This window comes from Pseudopodoces humilis, chromosome 5 (genome assembly GCF_049639895.1).
Source record: "Pseudopodoces humilis isolate 2021_Gansu_Grassland_sample_001 chromosome 5, ASM4963989v1, whole genome shotgun sequence".
NCBI lineage: Eukaryota > Metazoa > Chordata > Aves > Passeriformes > Paridae > Pseudopodoces > Pseudopodoces humilis.
The window spans coordinates 370583-387147 of record NC_142204.1 but is presented as its reverse complement, the minus strand read 5'-3'; the positions used below and the strand labels follow the sequence as shown (position 1 = coordinate 387147).

At 42.4% G+C, this 16565-nt stretch overlaps 2 protein-coding genes across 4 annotated transcripts in view; both read right to left on the bottom strand.

The window, feature by feature from the left end:
* Positions 1–2607, bottom strand: part of B4GALNT3 (beta-1,4-N-acetyl-galactosaminyltransferase 3) — a 66092-nt gene extending 63485 nt beyond the window's left edge. The window contains exon 1 of the mRNA XM_088055047.1: positions 2593–2607. Coding sequence (XP_087911173.1) covers positions 2593–2607 — 15 coding nt within the window. The remainder of the gene's footprint in view (positions 1–2592) is intronic.
* Positions 960–16300, bottom strand: CCDC77 (coiled-coil domain containing 77). Of its 3 annotated transcripts, none has more exons than XM_014259296.2 (11): positions 16085–16300; positions 14474–14690; positions 13135–13277; positions 11509–11605; positions 10176–10233; positions 9333–9430; positions 8353–8501; positions 7783–8023; positions 6830–6955; positions 6592–6744; positions 960–4837 (listed from the first exon to the last, which is right to left on the bottom strand). In XM_014259296.2, exons 1-11 carry the CDS (start codon positions 16126–16128, stop codon positions 4691–4693), a joined length of 1473 nt encoding a protein of 490 aa, XP_014114771.1. In that variant the 5' UTR covers positions 16129–16300; the 3' UTR covers positions 960–4690. The 3 variants fall into 3 exon arrangements, with proteins under 3 accessions (XP_014114771.1, XP_014114772.1, XP_087911858.1); XM_014259297.2 differs by having other exon boundaries at positions 9333–9427; XM_088055732.1 differs by having other exon boundaries at positions 14474–14663.
* Between the last annotated feature and the right edge of the window lie 265 nt (positions 16301–16565).

The window sequence follows — 16565 nt, the reverse complement described above, 5'->3', positions numbered from 1 at the left end:
TGCCCAGCCAAGCCAGGACTGAAGAGGAAAGACGTCTGTACTGGATGGTTTAGAAGTGATGCCATACTGAGATAAATGTCTACAGTGAAAGGAAAGCAATCTCTGAATCAACACAGGAGCATTCAGCAAATCCCAGACATGCTTCACCAGGGGAAATCCTGAGCTTTTTATTAAAATCAAACCCATTTCAAGAATGAATCCCTTCATGCCTGTGCAGTTAATAATTGTCTTGCTTTAACACTGAAGCACTTCTGTGTTAAAAGCTCTTCTGGGTTTTCTGAATAAACCCAAATAATCTGTATTTACACATCTGTCCCCAGTCCAACAGCATCACAATTCTTAAAATACGCAATTTAGTCAGTGCAAATGAACAGCCAACCCTACTGAGGGCTCTGTTTTTCAAGCTGTATTTCTGGAGCTAACTTGAAGGGCAGCCACTCTACCCCATATTCAAAGATGCCCTTTCTCCAGCAGCTCACCTGGTGCTAAATGGGAAATACCAGGAGCCCACCACACTCTTCTCAAATCCTTCAGCTCACAGCAGAAATGTTTCCTGCCAGGGGGTTCAAGATTGGTTACCTCTGATGGCCTGTTTTGGACAGAAAGTCCTTCACTTTCGATGCAAGCTAAGAATCTAAACTTTGCTCTTTTTGTCTGAAACCTTACAAAGACAGCAGTCAAAAGGTATCACTGCAGCTCCCACCACTCACACTTCATACACTGTGTCCAAAAATATTTTGGTGCATAATCCCATTTTTTAAACCTGCATAGTCCACAGATTAAAAATGTGTATATTCCTACAGCTAGACTTGCACATTTAAGGAAAACTCTTTAGGGAGTAAAGGGGGTATTTTCTTACAATTTAAAGCAACCAGAAAATAGGAAAGCAAAATATTGGAGGAAAATTAGAAAGCAAACGCTTAAAATGTCCATAATATACTAATGGCCTATGATACCACTTTGAATGGGGAGAGATAGGACACCTTTATTAGGATTTTGAGCAGGCACAAACACATTCTAGCACATCACATTAAATGTGGTTGTGAGCTTTCATTAAAAGTCTGAACAACATCACTCTGCATGAGTATGAACAGATCTACCAGAACAGAGTCCACAGGCATGTTGCTCCCAGCTAGACTCAGAAATACTATCTGATTATCAAAGAATTCCTGGTCTACATAGAAACATTTCAATTGCAGAAGAGCAGGCTGCCCAGAGAGTCCATCCACAGTGGTAACATGTATGGGTTTCTGAACTGATAATCCTATTTACATAAGCTATTTAAATAGAGCCACTGCATACAAGCATATATTATATTACTGTTTAGACCCATTCTAACACCTGTGAGAAGTGCTGGTCTGCCTCAGTGCAGTCACACCAATTCACTTGGGAATCACTGCAGATTGGGATACAGGAAGATCACCGGGGATTTTTTTTAAGTTTTGGTTTTGTTTTACCTTGTGTAACCTTGCTGTGCAGGTTTAGCTGACACAGCACGTCCCTATAATTAAAGCAGCTACATGAAAACTGAAAAACTCCAACAAATACTGCATGTAAATACATCACAGGTTTGAAGCCAGAAGGAACCACTAAATTATTTCCTGTTAGCTCATGCCATTATATTTCATTAAGTTCTAATGGGTCAAACCCAGTAACTTATTAAAACAAGCTGCCTTCTCCAGAGGTGAAATAATGTTTTGATTTGAAGATAGAGACGGTGAATTTGTTATCTCCACACCTAGTTTGTTATAATAAAGGGAAAAAGCACAATCTTCCTGTTAAAAATGTGTGCCTTTTTAAAACTAACTTCAGGCTACTTGTTGCTCAGCATTGTCCTGCTACGACAGAGAGGCCTCTGGGAGGTTTTCAGTCTTCAAGAGACACATATTAATCAGTCCTTTTAATGCAAGACAAAATGAGCTCTTGCACAAGCTTTTCTCTTCCTCTGAATCATCTGTGGTTCTCTGCCTTAACCAATATTTCAACATTCCTTCTGAAAAGTAGGCACTCCTTTCTTACTTAAATACAATAAGGTTTCCCCTGCTCCTCATTTTTCTCCTGGTTATGCAAGGGATGTTTTAGTATCTTGGCTCACAGGAAGAACATTTGTCTAGTTCTAACCTTTATTCTAATCTTAGAAGCAGACATTTTGCAAATCTTTCAGATTCTGTGCTCCTACACTCATAACCTGGCTTTAGCTGTATTGAAGTGATACAAGTCACACATTACTAACTTCAATTAGCAAAAAAAGCTAATCAATCTTTGGAGTAAACTATATGTTTTGATTTCTACCCAAAAAACCGTAGGAAAAAATTGAGTAATGAAGGTGGTGGAACTTCTCCCAGGAAACCCTTTTGCAGTGGACATTTTAAAGGGTAGCTGTCAGTGGTGGGAAGCACTTGGCTCTTTAAAGCAGCTCTTGGCATGAAGGTCCCCATTTGTTTTGGCAACATTTCACAGGACCACGTGATGTCACACAGAAAGAGCATCTACAATACTCTGCACTTCCTGTGCTTGGAAAAATATCCCAGCTTCCAAACAAAATGCCTTTACAGAGCAACAATACCACAATTTTCCTCCCACCCCCCTCACATAGGAAGTGTCCATAGCCTAGTGACATATTAAGAATCATGTTCAAACTTCACTTTGATTTTGATACACTAGCAGATATATTAGGAATGTTGTCATTTTAGTCTGTCCAGTCTTTCTGAAGTCTAAAGAATATTGGTAAGGAAGACAGGAAATTAAACATTTACATCCTTCTTCCCCCAGTACTTCCTCCCAGTCTTACAAACCTGAATGCCAAAGCTTGAAGTCTTTACCCAGATAAACTTCATGGCTTTCAAGTGAGGAAAATGACATTTCACAGGCAATTTTTTAACTTGGAAGAGTTGAAAATAAACAGGATTCTATAGGTTTGAGACCTTGCTGCTAGGTTCCCATCAGCTGAATTTAAGTAGATGGACCCTGCTGAATGAGTGGCTAAGGCTTTATTATACAGCAATTTTCAGAAGCAGCCTTTTAGGCCCTGTGACAGGATTGATCTCTTACCTTCAAACCCGTAGTATGTTATTTCACAGATGAACTCACTTTAATTAGCTTGATTTCTCTAAGTACCAGCCAGTTAGGAGACAGTGAGACTGGATGATGGATTAAATCCCCTTCCTTACCTGAGCTGTCCATTTCTGAACAGTTCAGTGTTTTCAGCTCAACTGATCAGTGAAGCTTCCTTTAAAAAGCCCCTTGCAAGCTGCAGAGCAGTTGAGCACCCAGGGACAGACTCAGCCACTCCCACTGAAGTCTGTGATCAACTGCCCTGGAGAGCACATACAGAATAAAAGTCACAGTACAGGACCAGAAGGGATAGCAGGCTTGTCACAAAAAGGTTAAGACAACTGAAGTGGGTATGGACATCTTAAGGGCATTTCCCCTCCTGCATTGCTTTAGCTCATGCTATAAAAACAATTCTTCCTTCTCCAAACCTTCACAGCACATAAACATCCATCTTTTCCATACCTACCTGAAACACTGAATGAGGATCTGCACAGCCACTTCCACACCCAGAAGAAATTATCTGCTTTCACACACTAAGTTCTTCCCAAAGGGACAGGAAGTGCTAGTAGCCTCTGTGGTGTATACTTCAGAAACGAGGTAAAAAAAGGTAAAGGAGGAAACAGGCATTGAAATCCCTTCTCCACTACAGATCTGCTCTCAGGCTGCAAGGTGGACAAGATTTGCTGACACTACAGCTTTTGCTACAGCAGTTACAGCTCTCAAGTAACAACTGGGCACCTGCTCTTCCAGTCCAGTTTGTTACAGCTCAGTAGCAGTAACTGCTGCAGCAAAAGCTGAATGATTTCTCTGCATAAAACCATGATCTTGTTTAGAGCTACAAAGACAATAGGGTGGTTAAGGAAGATATGAGACCCCCTTGTTAAGGGTTTCCTCTGTGTGTTAAAAAAACCTTGAGGAAGGGGAAGGAAAGATGAATTTCAGTTGTGTAGTACCTCTCTCCCCACCAAGCATTCAGAACTCATGTAAATGTTGCTCATCCTTGAAGAAGAGTTCTATAAAGGGTTATCTTTTCCCACCATATTAAATCAGTTAGGTTTGTTCCAATTAGGTTAAAACCAAGCAAACTGGAGCCATTTTAAAAGTTATCCTGTCCAGGAGTCAAATGTAAGACATTTTAGTACAGACTTTCTATATGAGAATTTCCAGTTACATCCTGAGGTGCTAAGCATCAAAACAGTAATTATATAAACTATTTTAAAAGCTGCTTCTCACATAGGAAAATGTCAGCCAAAATTCAGATCCTCAAGTAGATCCTTCTATGGTTAATAATTTCATTACAATCATGTATGTGATTTATAATATGCCCCAAATAAAGGCAAAGGACAGTATACACTGATCCCTAGCACAAAGACATAGGCATACACACACTCCTGATGGATCAGTCATCAGGTACTTTTAAAGTCAGTTTTATCAGGTGCCATCTCAGCTCAAACAGCAATATAATCTGGTACACTAGGAATGGCTCTTGTAGACTTATGACATGAACTGCAGCTTTCCTCAACCTTCTGTCAATGGGTGCCAGGAAACAAACGAGCAGGAGCTGTTCTTGCGTGTGACTAGTCAAGCCTAGCAATGTCCTATTCCTAAAATCAGGATGCCAGATAATAATTCAGCTTCAGCAGTGCCGTAGTTCATCTTCTAAGATGTAAATTTTTGTTTTTAAGTCTTTTAGTTCTCCTTGAATTTTACGTGTTAGCCTGTTTCCTTGGCGGACCTCACGTAGAATTGCAAGATCCTGGTCTGGTCCCAAATGCAAAGCCACCTAAAAACAAAGAGAAAAACAGATTAAAAAAAGCAAAGCTGTACAGAATACAATTTAGGGAGTATTATGCTAAGTATATAAGGGAGAGAACTCTAAAGGAGACCCTTTGTAGCCAGCACAGAGGAGGTGTAAGTTAATAGCACTAGGATTATGCACATCACCAACAGAAAGGTGCTCCAGAGCCAAAAATAAAGAACAAAGCTTTCATAACACTGTGTTGCTGTACTATAGTATTGGCAAGGAAGAAATCTTAACAGAAAATAACTAGAAAGGAGCTGACTCCTTTCTAGTTCCTGTATTATTTACAGACACACAAAAAGGGGCAAGTTAAAGTACTTATCAAGTAACTCATATCTAGTTCTAAGTACCTCAGGAGCTAAGATGACATCCCATCTTTTGCCATGAAAAGTGGAGGTGTTCTAACTGCTGTGGCTGAGCTGCTGCCTCTGAACTGCACAGGACACAGGAGCAGCTCAAGTCCAACGCCTTGACTCAGGCAGTGCCACGTGGCTTGTGCTGAACAAAGGCTGCTGGATAATCAGAATTCCTGATGGCAAGCTGGCCAGGGCTGACATTTCCTGTCACCCTGCAACTGGATAGCATGCCAGCCCAGCACCTTTCAAGGGCACAGCACTGGAAGCTGCTCTAAATTCCCTCTATTCTCTTGACCCATTATGGTTTCTTGTTGTGTCATCATGTAGTTCTTGGCCAAAGATTTTAATATGCAAATGAAGAAGTTTAGTCATCTCTAGTCATTTTGAGCCTCAAGTGATGAGAAGGATTGCATGATCACTCTGGAGACTTCTTTCAAGTATTTTGTTCCTCTGCCCTCTTGTGGTTAACAGTGTTAAGAAATGGAGAATACAATGAGGAGCACACCCACAGATACAAAACATACAAGTCTGAAGTAAAGGCATCATGCACTCTTTCCCCCCTTTCATATACTGCTGTTAGTCCTTAAAGAATAGACTTGAAAAACCTACAGGCCATTATATATATATATATAAAATTGATTATTTTAATCAAAATAAATGCATTAGTCTGCATAAACTCAACTGTGTATCAAAAGAACAGGGAAAGAATGAACCAGTAGCACTGCCAGACTCCTTCAGGAAAGTCTAAGCTATGCCATGCTTATTATAGATAAATGCCTCAACCTGAACTCCAAGCAACATCAAGGTTGTGCCTTTCCCTCTAAGCTGTTCTGATGTTCATCTGCACATCTGGATGCTACTGCAGAGAACACAGCTTCAGTTTCCAGCCATTGCTTCCGCAGTGATTTTCACAAAGTCACAGATGACATATTAAAGTAATAAACAGAATGTTAACAATACTTAAGAATGATCTTACCTCTTTGGAACAGAACCAAACACTGGGGCTCTCACAAAGAAAACAAAAATCATTCTCTTTGCAGGATAAATTTCTGAATCAAACTACTGCCTTGCAATTTTGAGACAGCTAAGTAAGATACAGGTATCACATATGAAATTTTGAGAGTGGAAACAAAAATACACAGCTAACATATAGCCAAGACATCCTGGTAAGCTTGATGCCTAATTGATAAACAAAGACAAATCTTTTTTTGCTTTGTAAAATACAGAGGAAGCACGTTTTGTCAGACACTGATATTTAAAGGAGCACTTGGAAAAGGAATTATTTCCTTAACCCTAGGGTAAAATCTACATTAAATGCTGAGAATACACCTCTATAGGATAATCCCCCAACAGTCTGCCTCAGAAAAGCTTAGCTGCTACCTTATAAATCTGCTTCTCTACATTTTTCAGTCTCTGCTGCAGCTGTTTAACATCATTCTTGAAGCCCTCTACTTCCATACTCCGACGTTTTTCCAAGGCTTCACATCGCTGAGTCACCAGTTTCAGGCGCTTCATCATCTTCTCTGAGCGATCCTATGGAGATGAAAACTCAGTAGGCTGTACAAAATAAAAGCTGCAAGATCATCTCACAGCCAGCAGGTGATTACAGACTAATTACCTTAAAGAGTTCTTTGCCAGCATCTCTCTCCTCACGGATCCTAGCCACCTCCCCTTCCAGGGAGACACACTGCTCTCTGTACATGTGTGACAGGTGCTTTTCCTGAGTTAGCTTGTCTTGCAGGAACTAGGACAGAGGAGGAAGAGAAAGAATTAACTCAAGACTCTGCTTACAAAACTTCCCCTGCCCTGGACATGCAAGTGTGATAACACTGTCAGTGTGACAGGAAGATAGAAATTAACAACTGGAACTAGAGCTCATAAGTATGTGAGGACAATATTCTAACATCAGTCCCATTACCAAAACCCTTGAATTAAGTTACCAGTTTTGTATGACTGCTCATCATTAACAATAACATTGAACTAAGGCTGTAACTCCCCTTTCACAGCTGCTTGCCCAGTACTGCATTTCAGGGGTAGATGGGAACAACTCCCTGTTACTTGTTTGCTTTCTGACTCCTTATTCCGACCTCCCAGCTTCTCACTGGAAGTGGAAGAGGAATAAAAATTGAGACTGCTAGAGAAGAGCAGGAAGGCATCAACTGAGAGGACCCATTCTCCCCTGAGAGCAGCAAGGAAGATCCACACACAGCATTCCACGACCATTAGCTCAGAGAGGAACAGAGAGCCACGCGCAATCAGCAGGTTAAAAACTGTTGGCCCCGCTTGTCACACGGCTTACAGAATTAATTCTGGGCATGGAAGAAACTGACAGTGACATGCTACCATCAATCCTAGCTACACATTTTACCTGAAATTTGAAAATGATGCTGATTTTGAAGCAGGAGAGGTTTTTTATTTAGATTAGTGGCAACAACAATATAACTTAAGGCACTCCAGTACAACCTTGAAACTGCTCCTAGTGACTGTCTATTGTGCCAAAGTCAAGGTGCTTGCAATTTTCTAGTCAAAAACCGTTAAAGAGCCTCTACAAAAACAAACAAATAAAATTACCTTTACTTCTCTGCTCTGGAGTTTTGAAGCTCCATCATTTTCTTGAATCATCTTCTTCAGCTCTTTCTGCTTCTTTTTTCCTGACTCTGTGCTGAAAACAAGGTGATCCAGATCTTTGGCCAGTTTCCTCAACAGACTATCCTTCTCTGCCATCCATGCTTTCTCATTGGCTCTGGTATTAAACTTGAGCTGCAGAAAGTCACGGGTACTCTCATATAAGAGATTTTGGGTTTTGTGGAGCCTGCAAAAAGGGAACCCAGTGGAGTTAACTTCTTTCCTAGTGCCTACCCTAATTTCATCAGTCATCACTGCAAGTCAGAAAAAGCACAAGAGAAGACAGGTGGTCTAAATGTGAGTTTAACTCTTCTCATCTAATGAAAGAAGTGCTTTTGTGAGAGAGGATTTTTAATAAGCAGATTATTCCACTCATCTTCCACACACATTACCAGATGGCTGCATAATTTGCTTTTCTGCCTGCTGCAGGAAGCAACACACTGCAAGTCATAACATTTCTATTGCTCCCTCTCTTCTCATCTCATGACTACACCCTGGTCATGCTCCCACACTCACTTTTCTGTTATAGCTTTTATCTTGTCCTGGTCCCTCCGATGCCGGACCTCAGCCTCCTCCATCTGAATCCTCCTGTCCTCGAGAAGTGCCTCAACCTGTTCCTTGGTTAATCGTGTCTGTTCTTCCAGCTGAGCTTGCAGAGCCTTCACCTGCACAAACAAACAAAGGCATTACAGAACAAGCCCTCACACCAGCTCTGCTCCTCTCCTTGCAAATCTCTTAAATTCCAAGATTTAGGTCAAAAACTGTACCTGATAACACACCTTTGGCAGTTCTAATTCCTCAAACTTTTGTTTTTTATATTGTTAAAATTTAAATTGCACAATTTAAATCTAGCAAATGCAGTGGAATATGCAGAGACACTTCTGTACCTTTGCTTGAACAAATAATAATAATAATGAAAACAACAACCACCATCTGCTGTACAAGTTTGTCCATTATTTGCTCTTCTTGATTCATCCTTCCTCATACTTTACATACAACTTATGATTCTGCACATTTTATGTTTCATTCTGTCATGCTACCTGTACCTAAACTTTTATGGAAGTCTAGAAAAGGGAACATTTCATTGTATCAGTGCACCTTGTGGGGGCTGCCTAATGCTGTCTCAAACACACTGCTTTTGTCACACTTCCACAAAACACCCAACCCTGCACATCCTCAGTGGGTTTAATGTAAATTCGTATCTGCTATCAAATTATGGGAGTTCACATCAATTACACATTCTATACTTAAGGACAGCATATTTCAGTTGACATTACTGGAACATCTGCTTACATAAAGCTTCCAGAATCAGCTCCTGAATTTTACATTCCCAGCAAAGAAACATCTAAGTAAGCTGACAAAGTGTGAATCCATAGTAAGATGCAGGGATTTATACAACTGGTACATTTACAACTTATCTAAGCAGACAGCATATTTTTTTATCTTAGTTCTCTGCAAGCCAGCAATTATGTCCACCAGTTAGCTGATGTTTTTACCTGTAGTAGAAGTGTTTCATCATGTTTTTGATATCTCTCAGAACTTCCTGTTTTCTCTCCTTTGGCTGTTAGTTTTGAAGTGCTCTTCTCCGTGCCTACTGAAGAAATTTAAAGAAGTAAATGGTTTTCCAATGTACTTGCAGTACCCTTCCAAGCATGACATATTTGTGTTCTGGTGGGCCTACAGGAACAGTTAAAAGGTTGCCACTGCTACAGTCACAAGGACTTCCAGGAGGGTAAGCTGAAAGAAAAGAATTCTAGAACTTTGGGTGATCACATACCTTCATCTCCTCTATCATATTGCAGTATTTAGGCACCCTTCTAATTTTGTTGGCATATATAGAAAGAAAACTTGACATGTTTTCTTAAAATAAATGATGAATAGGCAGATACCACAGCTGCACAAGCATCAAGGCTTCAATGAGTTTTGAGCTTGTTGGCTAATTTCAGTCAATTTGATGAGACAATAATGAGAAAATGAGTATGTAGGCAGATGGAGGCACACTACTGTCTGCACTAAAGGCAAGCAGAGCCTCACAGCTTGGAGAGGCTGAGGCAAAGGTGCCTGGCCAGCTGGTACCTGCACAGCTCCAGAACAACCACGTGAGGGTCCTGCAGCCTCCTCCTTAGCTGGGCACATCAGTGACACCAGAGCCACATAAGGCTATTTTAAAGGATGTTGAAGGGAAGCCAAGAGTACTGCATGGATACGTTTGGATACATTTAGGAAACTTAATGGAGATTTATCAAAGCATTCACAGACAGGGATTATTTTGGCATACAGGAGACAGACACACAAAAACAGCAAGAGCTGAGCTGCTGTCACTCAGCTTGGTGCAGTACCTGTGCTAGAAACATCATCTCCTTCCTGGGTCTCTGCTGGCCTTTGCAGAACAGTAACCTACAGAAACAAGACATCTGCACTGAGCATCTACTTCCCCAAAGCTGCAATGGTTAAGAACAAATCTTAAAAAGTTAAAATGAGATATACACAAGAACAGCATTACCTTATTACTTCTACCACAATGCAAGGAAGACATTCAAAATCGTAATGCCCATGTTGAAAAGTTTCCTTTGTCACAGCTGAGTTTTGCCATTACTGCCTCTACATTTTTCACCAGAAGAAGTGGAAAGTAATTCTGCCTTTGATGGCTTTATTAGGATGAAAATCGGCACCCTCAGCAGGAAAAAGAGCATTTTGGAGTCAGAGAGAAGAGGAAGGTGAAGATGATGCTATTTCCTTCTTTTATACTCCTCCTTGTCTCAGCAAGACAGAGAAGCATGAAGCTTCATTTATCAGCACATTCAAGATACTGAACAAGCCTGAGATAAAAGCTAAATGATAAAAATACTGAAACTCAACTGTTGAACTGAAACCCACCTGAAAAAAAGGAGGCCATGAAAGAGCAGGTTATAGCCCCAATGCTCATCTTCAGGTTGATATAACATAACAGGCCTAATTATAGAGCTACCCTAAACCACGAATTTTAAAGCTTCTGCAAGATTTTTGAAGAGCTTGAGCAGTGCACAGCAACCATGAACAATGCAGCATATTTAAGCCTTTTTCTGCACCTTATTCCATAATAAATCCTGTATTTCCATCATAGTCCCTGTATATCCAAGTCACTCATGACTTTCTTGAGTAGGTTCAACTACGTTGCACATCATATGCACTACCATTTAAACAATTCAACATTTCTGAAATATGCAACACAATCTTGTCTGGAGGGGATGGTTCTTCAGCAGTCTTCTGTCCAGGAAACTGCTGCAGCAACCTTGACACAGACTTCTTTACTGAAGCTCTAAGAGACAGGCATTCTGAGACAGCTGAGCTTCAAACACTGTGCCTAGTCATTTCCTGCACTTTTTTTCCTTTTTCTAGTGTTCTTGCCATCTTCTTGACAACCATTTGCCAGATGACTTCAGACTCCTATCTGACATTTCAGAGGCTGACCTGGAGGTGTGTTTTGAATGCAGAAGGAGGCTGATCCTACTTTCAGTGTGCTTGTTCTTACTTACCTTTCAGCATTTCTACTAAAACCCACAGACCCCTCTTGCTTTGGGCTCATTTAGCAACCTTTGACTTGTGGGGCAGATCTGGTCTGTGGTCAGACTCTGGGATACAGATACTCATGTTACAATCCAAAGAGGAGAGGTACAGAAAAATGCAACTTGCCTTATGTGGAGGCTCCTTATGAAAGTATGTAACTTCTCCTGCATCTGCTCCCAGTACAGCCAGGAGTTGTTGGATTTTTTTTCTGTCCTCCAATTCCCTGGAATACAAAGGAAGTGGTCAGCAGATTTTTTTAAAATACATCACAACACTGTGACACACTGTCCTTTTAGTTTAACTGTAGATGCTTGCACGTTTTCCAACCTGTTGCAGTTCTTGAGAATACAGTTTTAAAAACAAGCTCCCAAAGACATTCCTGATGCTGCCAATACAAGAACACCACCAATTTTGCTGAGATTGCAGAGCATTTCTCTTTTCAAGTATGACAATACTATGTAGGCAGCTATGAGAGCACATGGTGGAAAGAATTTGCATTAAGAGTTATGAACTACCTAAAATTCTTTCAGGTTGTAAGTGTCCATTGTTATAAAAGCAAACTACACTAAGGGCTGTATCAGATTTTTTTATCACACTCCTGAGAAGTGCCAAAACACACCAACACATGTTTTAAGTTCTTAAATCTTTAATGGAAAAATTAGTGGTGGACAGGAGAGAGAGTGAAGAGGAACAAGTAGCAGAGACAATATGTAATGAATTGATCACAACCCCCATGCCCTGCCCCCCTGTGCTCCTCAGGAGGAGGAGGTAGAAGATTAATGAGTAAAGCTGAGCTGGAAGAAGAGAGGTGTGGGGGAAAGGTGCTTTAAGATCTGGGTTTGATTCTCATTATCCTACTCTGATTTCATTGAATGATTTGGGTTGGGAGGGACCTTAGAGATCCTCTAGTTTCAAGCCCCTTGCCACAGGCAGGGAACCTTCCACTAGACCAGGTTTCTCAGAGACCCATCCAACCTGGCCTTGAACATTTCCAAGGATGAAGCATCCACAGCTTCTCTTGGCAACTTGTTGCAGTACCTCACCATCTTCATAGTGGAGAATTTCCTGCCAACAACTAATCTAAACCCATCGTCTTGCTGTAAAAGGCATCCCCCTCCTGTCCTGTCACTGCATGCTCCTGTCCCTCTCCAGCTCTCTTGTAGGCCCTCTAAGTGTGAGAAGGCTGCTATAAGGGCTCCCTGGAGCCTTCTCAAGGCTGAGCAGCCTCCACTCTCTCAGCCTGTCTTTGTAAGACAGAGGCTCCAGCCCTCTGGTCACTTAATTGTTCATAATTTCCCCCAGTCAAGTCTGTTTTGCCTGTGATGGTAACTGGCAAATGATCTCTGTCCTTATCTTGACCCATGAGTCTTTTCTTGTGTTTTCTCTCCCCTGTCCAGCAGAGGAGGTGAGTGATAAAGAGTCTTGGTGAGCACCTGGTATCCAGCCAAGGTCAACCCCCCAGAGACAGCTTCAATCAAAACTTCACATTCAAACTGTAATAGGCAATTCAAATTTGAACCAATGTTCAATTCCTGCTCTTCCCTCTACTAGCAGAATAAGAGGAATAGTAAGTGGAAACATATTTAGCAGCCCGAGAGATTGCACCGTGCCTCCAACACTGGTATGATTTCCTAGGAGCCCACCCTAAGAAGTGTGGAATGATTGCTGCCCTGAGGACTGCAGGTGTGGCTGAGAACACAGCACAGGAAGCGCTGCTGGCAGTGCCTCAGCTTCCCCCACAAGCCAGCCCACCTGAGTTTCAGCCGGTCATTCTCCGAGTACAGGCGGAGGACTTGCTCCTTCTCCTGGAAGAGGAACACCTGCATATCACTCAAAGCCTTCTGCAGCTCTGCAATCTCCTCTTCCAAGTGGCGGACTTCCCACTGCAACTGGTGCTGAGTGGAGAGAGGGAGGTACTTAAAAACAGAGCACTGGACAAACTTGTGCTCTGAGTCTGGAACTGGCATAGGACAGACAGCTCAAGAGCTATTTTATTTTCCTATAATATTTGCCAGATGAGGGCAGCATTGGAAAAATTATTTTAAAATGTTTCAGCTGAGAGTTCAGAGCCCTGAGAATCACTGTCACTACAGAGCAGTGAAATAAGGCCTCAGCTTGGGTCTCCAGCTTCCAACGGTTGCACTTCCACACTGGCAGAAGGTAAGGAGCAGGTATGGAGAGTCTGACATCAACAAAAACCTGGCAAAGCCCCTGTAACAGCATTTACTTTTGAAATAAATCACTGAAGAATAAACATTAAAATATCTGTCTGGTTTAGCAGTGAGCTAAGTTACTAAGCATCGAGCAGCTAGTTACTGTGTCTCATTTTTTCTACCTGGTGCAGGAAGCTATCAACCATTCTTGTAAGAATTCATTGTAACCATTCATTTTGCAGCCTGCCCCTCTTTTTCCCACACCACAGTAAGATGCACAGTACATACTTCCCCAAGGACTTTCAGACTGCTTCAAGCATGGCCAGTGCTTGAGGAGGCAGCTCAATCACCTCAGAAGTGACTGCTTTATTCCCAAAGAACCATCCACAATTACACAAAGATGACTGCTAGGCAGATTCATGCTATAGCCCATACCAGAGCACTGCATATCTTGCAAATATTCTGCGAGACTTCTTCCTCTTAAAAGGCAAATTTTCAGATTTCTGTTTAACAGCTTATAGCCAAACTTATGAATTCCACCACAGTAAATACAAATTATATCTATAAGTTAAAACCTATTAAGTTTGAACAAAAGAGCATTCCTTCACTACACAAAGCAAGGGAAAGAAGCTGGACCACATGGGAAATGAGCATCTAAACTCGGGCCTTAATATAAAAAAAAAGAAGCAAAATTCTCACTGTGAAGATATAACCAAGCCATAACAACTTTATAAGAACATCCTACAGACATGGTTCCATTTGATTTGACACTGGACAGACAGCTAGATTTTAAAATCAACCCCCAAAATCTACTTCTTTCTTCCTAGCTCTACCATGTTACTGGTGAATCCCAAGACTTCTGTGCTGAGTTTTCAACTGAATAAAAATACCAAGCTTGTAAATGGATTCCATCATTGCTCAAAAACTCATTTGCTAACCTGCTCATCATAGGTTTGCTTGTATTTCTCCAGCCTTTTTATCAGCTCCTCGTGTTCCTCATCGAAGTCAGCAATCTTCTTGCGGTAATATTCCAGGAGCTCCTGGGAAGGGTTAAGATGGGCCAAGCGCTCACTGACTGATGGGAGAGAAATCAAGTCCTCCTGGCTTGGAGAGTGGGACTCAGCAGATCTGGAAGAGGCACGGGGGGTTGGCAGCCTGGACAAAGAAAATCTCTGATGACATGTAAGCTTCAGACAGGAAAATTAAAGCACTTCCTAAAGTAGATAAAGAGATTTTAAATTTTTACACAGGTTCAGTTTAAAACACACATTAGCTTGACTGCTCTCTGGGCATTCACAGGAGACCATGACATTTAGAAGAACCAAGAACTTTGAGAAAAAGCAGCTTGCAGGTGTATTGTGCAGGGGAGGAGGGTCCAACCGATGGAAAACATAAAAGAAATGTTATGGAAGCAAAGCCTTATACATTATTTGGGGAGCATGACTATGAAAAGAGGAGAAAAATAATAGATGATAATAATAATAATAAAAGAGCAGAAGGTCAGAACTCAGGGGATAAAAAGCCCATTGCTGTTCAATTAGAAGCAGCAACCACCATGAAATAAACAGGAAAACAATCTGTGACAGTCGCTATCTGACACCCAGAGAGAAAACCACTTTCTGAACACAGACCATCAAATAAAGATAATTCAGGCTAGCTGATGCACCAGCTACTGTACTTTAAGGTGTAGATGTAGGAATCGATGTGCTTTCCTTTCTGGTGTACTTGATGCTCTCATCCACATAGCTTGTCCACTCTCAAGACTGAAATACAAACTGCCAAATTCTTGAATCTTATGTTCAAGTGCTACGTGGAAAGCAAATCAATGTTATATAAATTGCATCAAGGATATGTATAATTACATACTGTATTTTTCCTCAAAACAGTATCTAGTTCATTTAAACATTTAATCTCTTCAAACAATCACCAAATTTGCAAATAGAGCTGCAGAGTTAAAAAAAAAATCCAAAACCTTAGGAAGTGTTCATTATTTATACTGGTATAACAAACTTTTTTTTGTGCATGATACTATAAATAACAGGAGCTATGAAGTCTCTTGACTAGAGGCTTGACTAGGGTTGCTTAGTGAAAACACAGTTCAGAATGTGGTCCTGAAGAATCAGGAATTCTGATGAGAAAGTGGTTTGGTAGGTGACACTGAGGCAATGGTGACCTTTATGGAGCCACTCACAAAAGCTGCTTGAATCAGAATCCCAGTGGACATCCAGGAAAACTCCGGGCACCATAGGAAAGCATTAAAAACGCAAAAGTGGAAGTATTGCTTGCAGGAGCTTGCTGCAGGACCAGAAACGCCTCAAACAGTACACTTAGAGTAATAACACTGTAAGGAAAGAGGCCACCAGGCACGAGGTGAGAGCTTTGCTGCGGAGCTGCAGAGCAGCAGAAAGGGAAAGATGGAAGAACAAGGAGGCGCAGCAGGCACAGGAGCAGACCAAAAGGTGTCCTACGGCAAAGGGCTGTAGCAGGCAGTAAGGAAAGGGCTCCGGGAGCCGCGCTGTCCCGGCAGGAGCAGGCCCACCACCCGCTACCTTGCGCAGCGCGGAGCCCCCGCCGTGCAGTCCACCGCGCTCATCGCGCCCCTGCGGAGCGCCAGGGTGTCCGTGGGCGGGGGACGGCGGCTTCGGGCACCTGGGCAGGCGGGCGGAGGGGGGCGCCCGGCGGGATCCCCGCTGGAAAAGCCCCGGGATAGAGGCCCCGGGATGGGGCTCCCGCCGCCGCCTGCTCACGGCCCCAACGGCCAAACAACCGCCACCCTGCGCCCGCCGCGGCTTAAACGGCGCCCCGCCGCCTCCTCCAATCACAGACAGGCTTTCATGCGGCGCCGTCTCCTCGCGCCAATCAGCGCTCGCGACACGGGCGGCAGCGGCTCGGCGCGTGCGCGTCTGGGAGTTGTAGTCGCGGGGCGGGCGGAGGGCTCTCGGCGCGTGCGCGGCCGGGCCGCAGGGAGGAGCGCGGGGCCTGCGCCCACCGAGCCCGCTGGTGTGAGGGCAAAATAAAAATCACCTTTAT

What these genes read in the sequence shown, in the direction of transcription:
- CCDC77 (XM_014259296.2), bottom strand. Translation starts at nt 16,128, where the DNA reads ATGAGCGCGGTGGACTGCACGGCGGGGGCTCCGCGCTGCGCAAG. An exon ending in ATGAAACACTTCTACTACAG is followed by an intron (nt 8,502 to 9,332) that starts GTAAAAACATCA and finishes TTGTTTGTGCAG; the next exon opens with GTGAAGGCTCTGCAAGCTCA. An exon ending in ATAAAAGCTATAACAGAAAA is followed by an intron (nt 8,024 to 8,352) that starts GTGAGTGTGGGA and finishes CCCTTTTTGCAG; the next exon opens with GCTCCACAAAACCCAAAATC.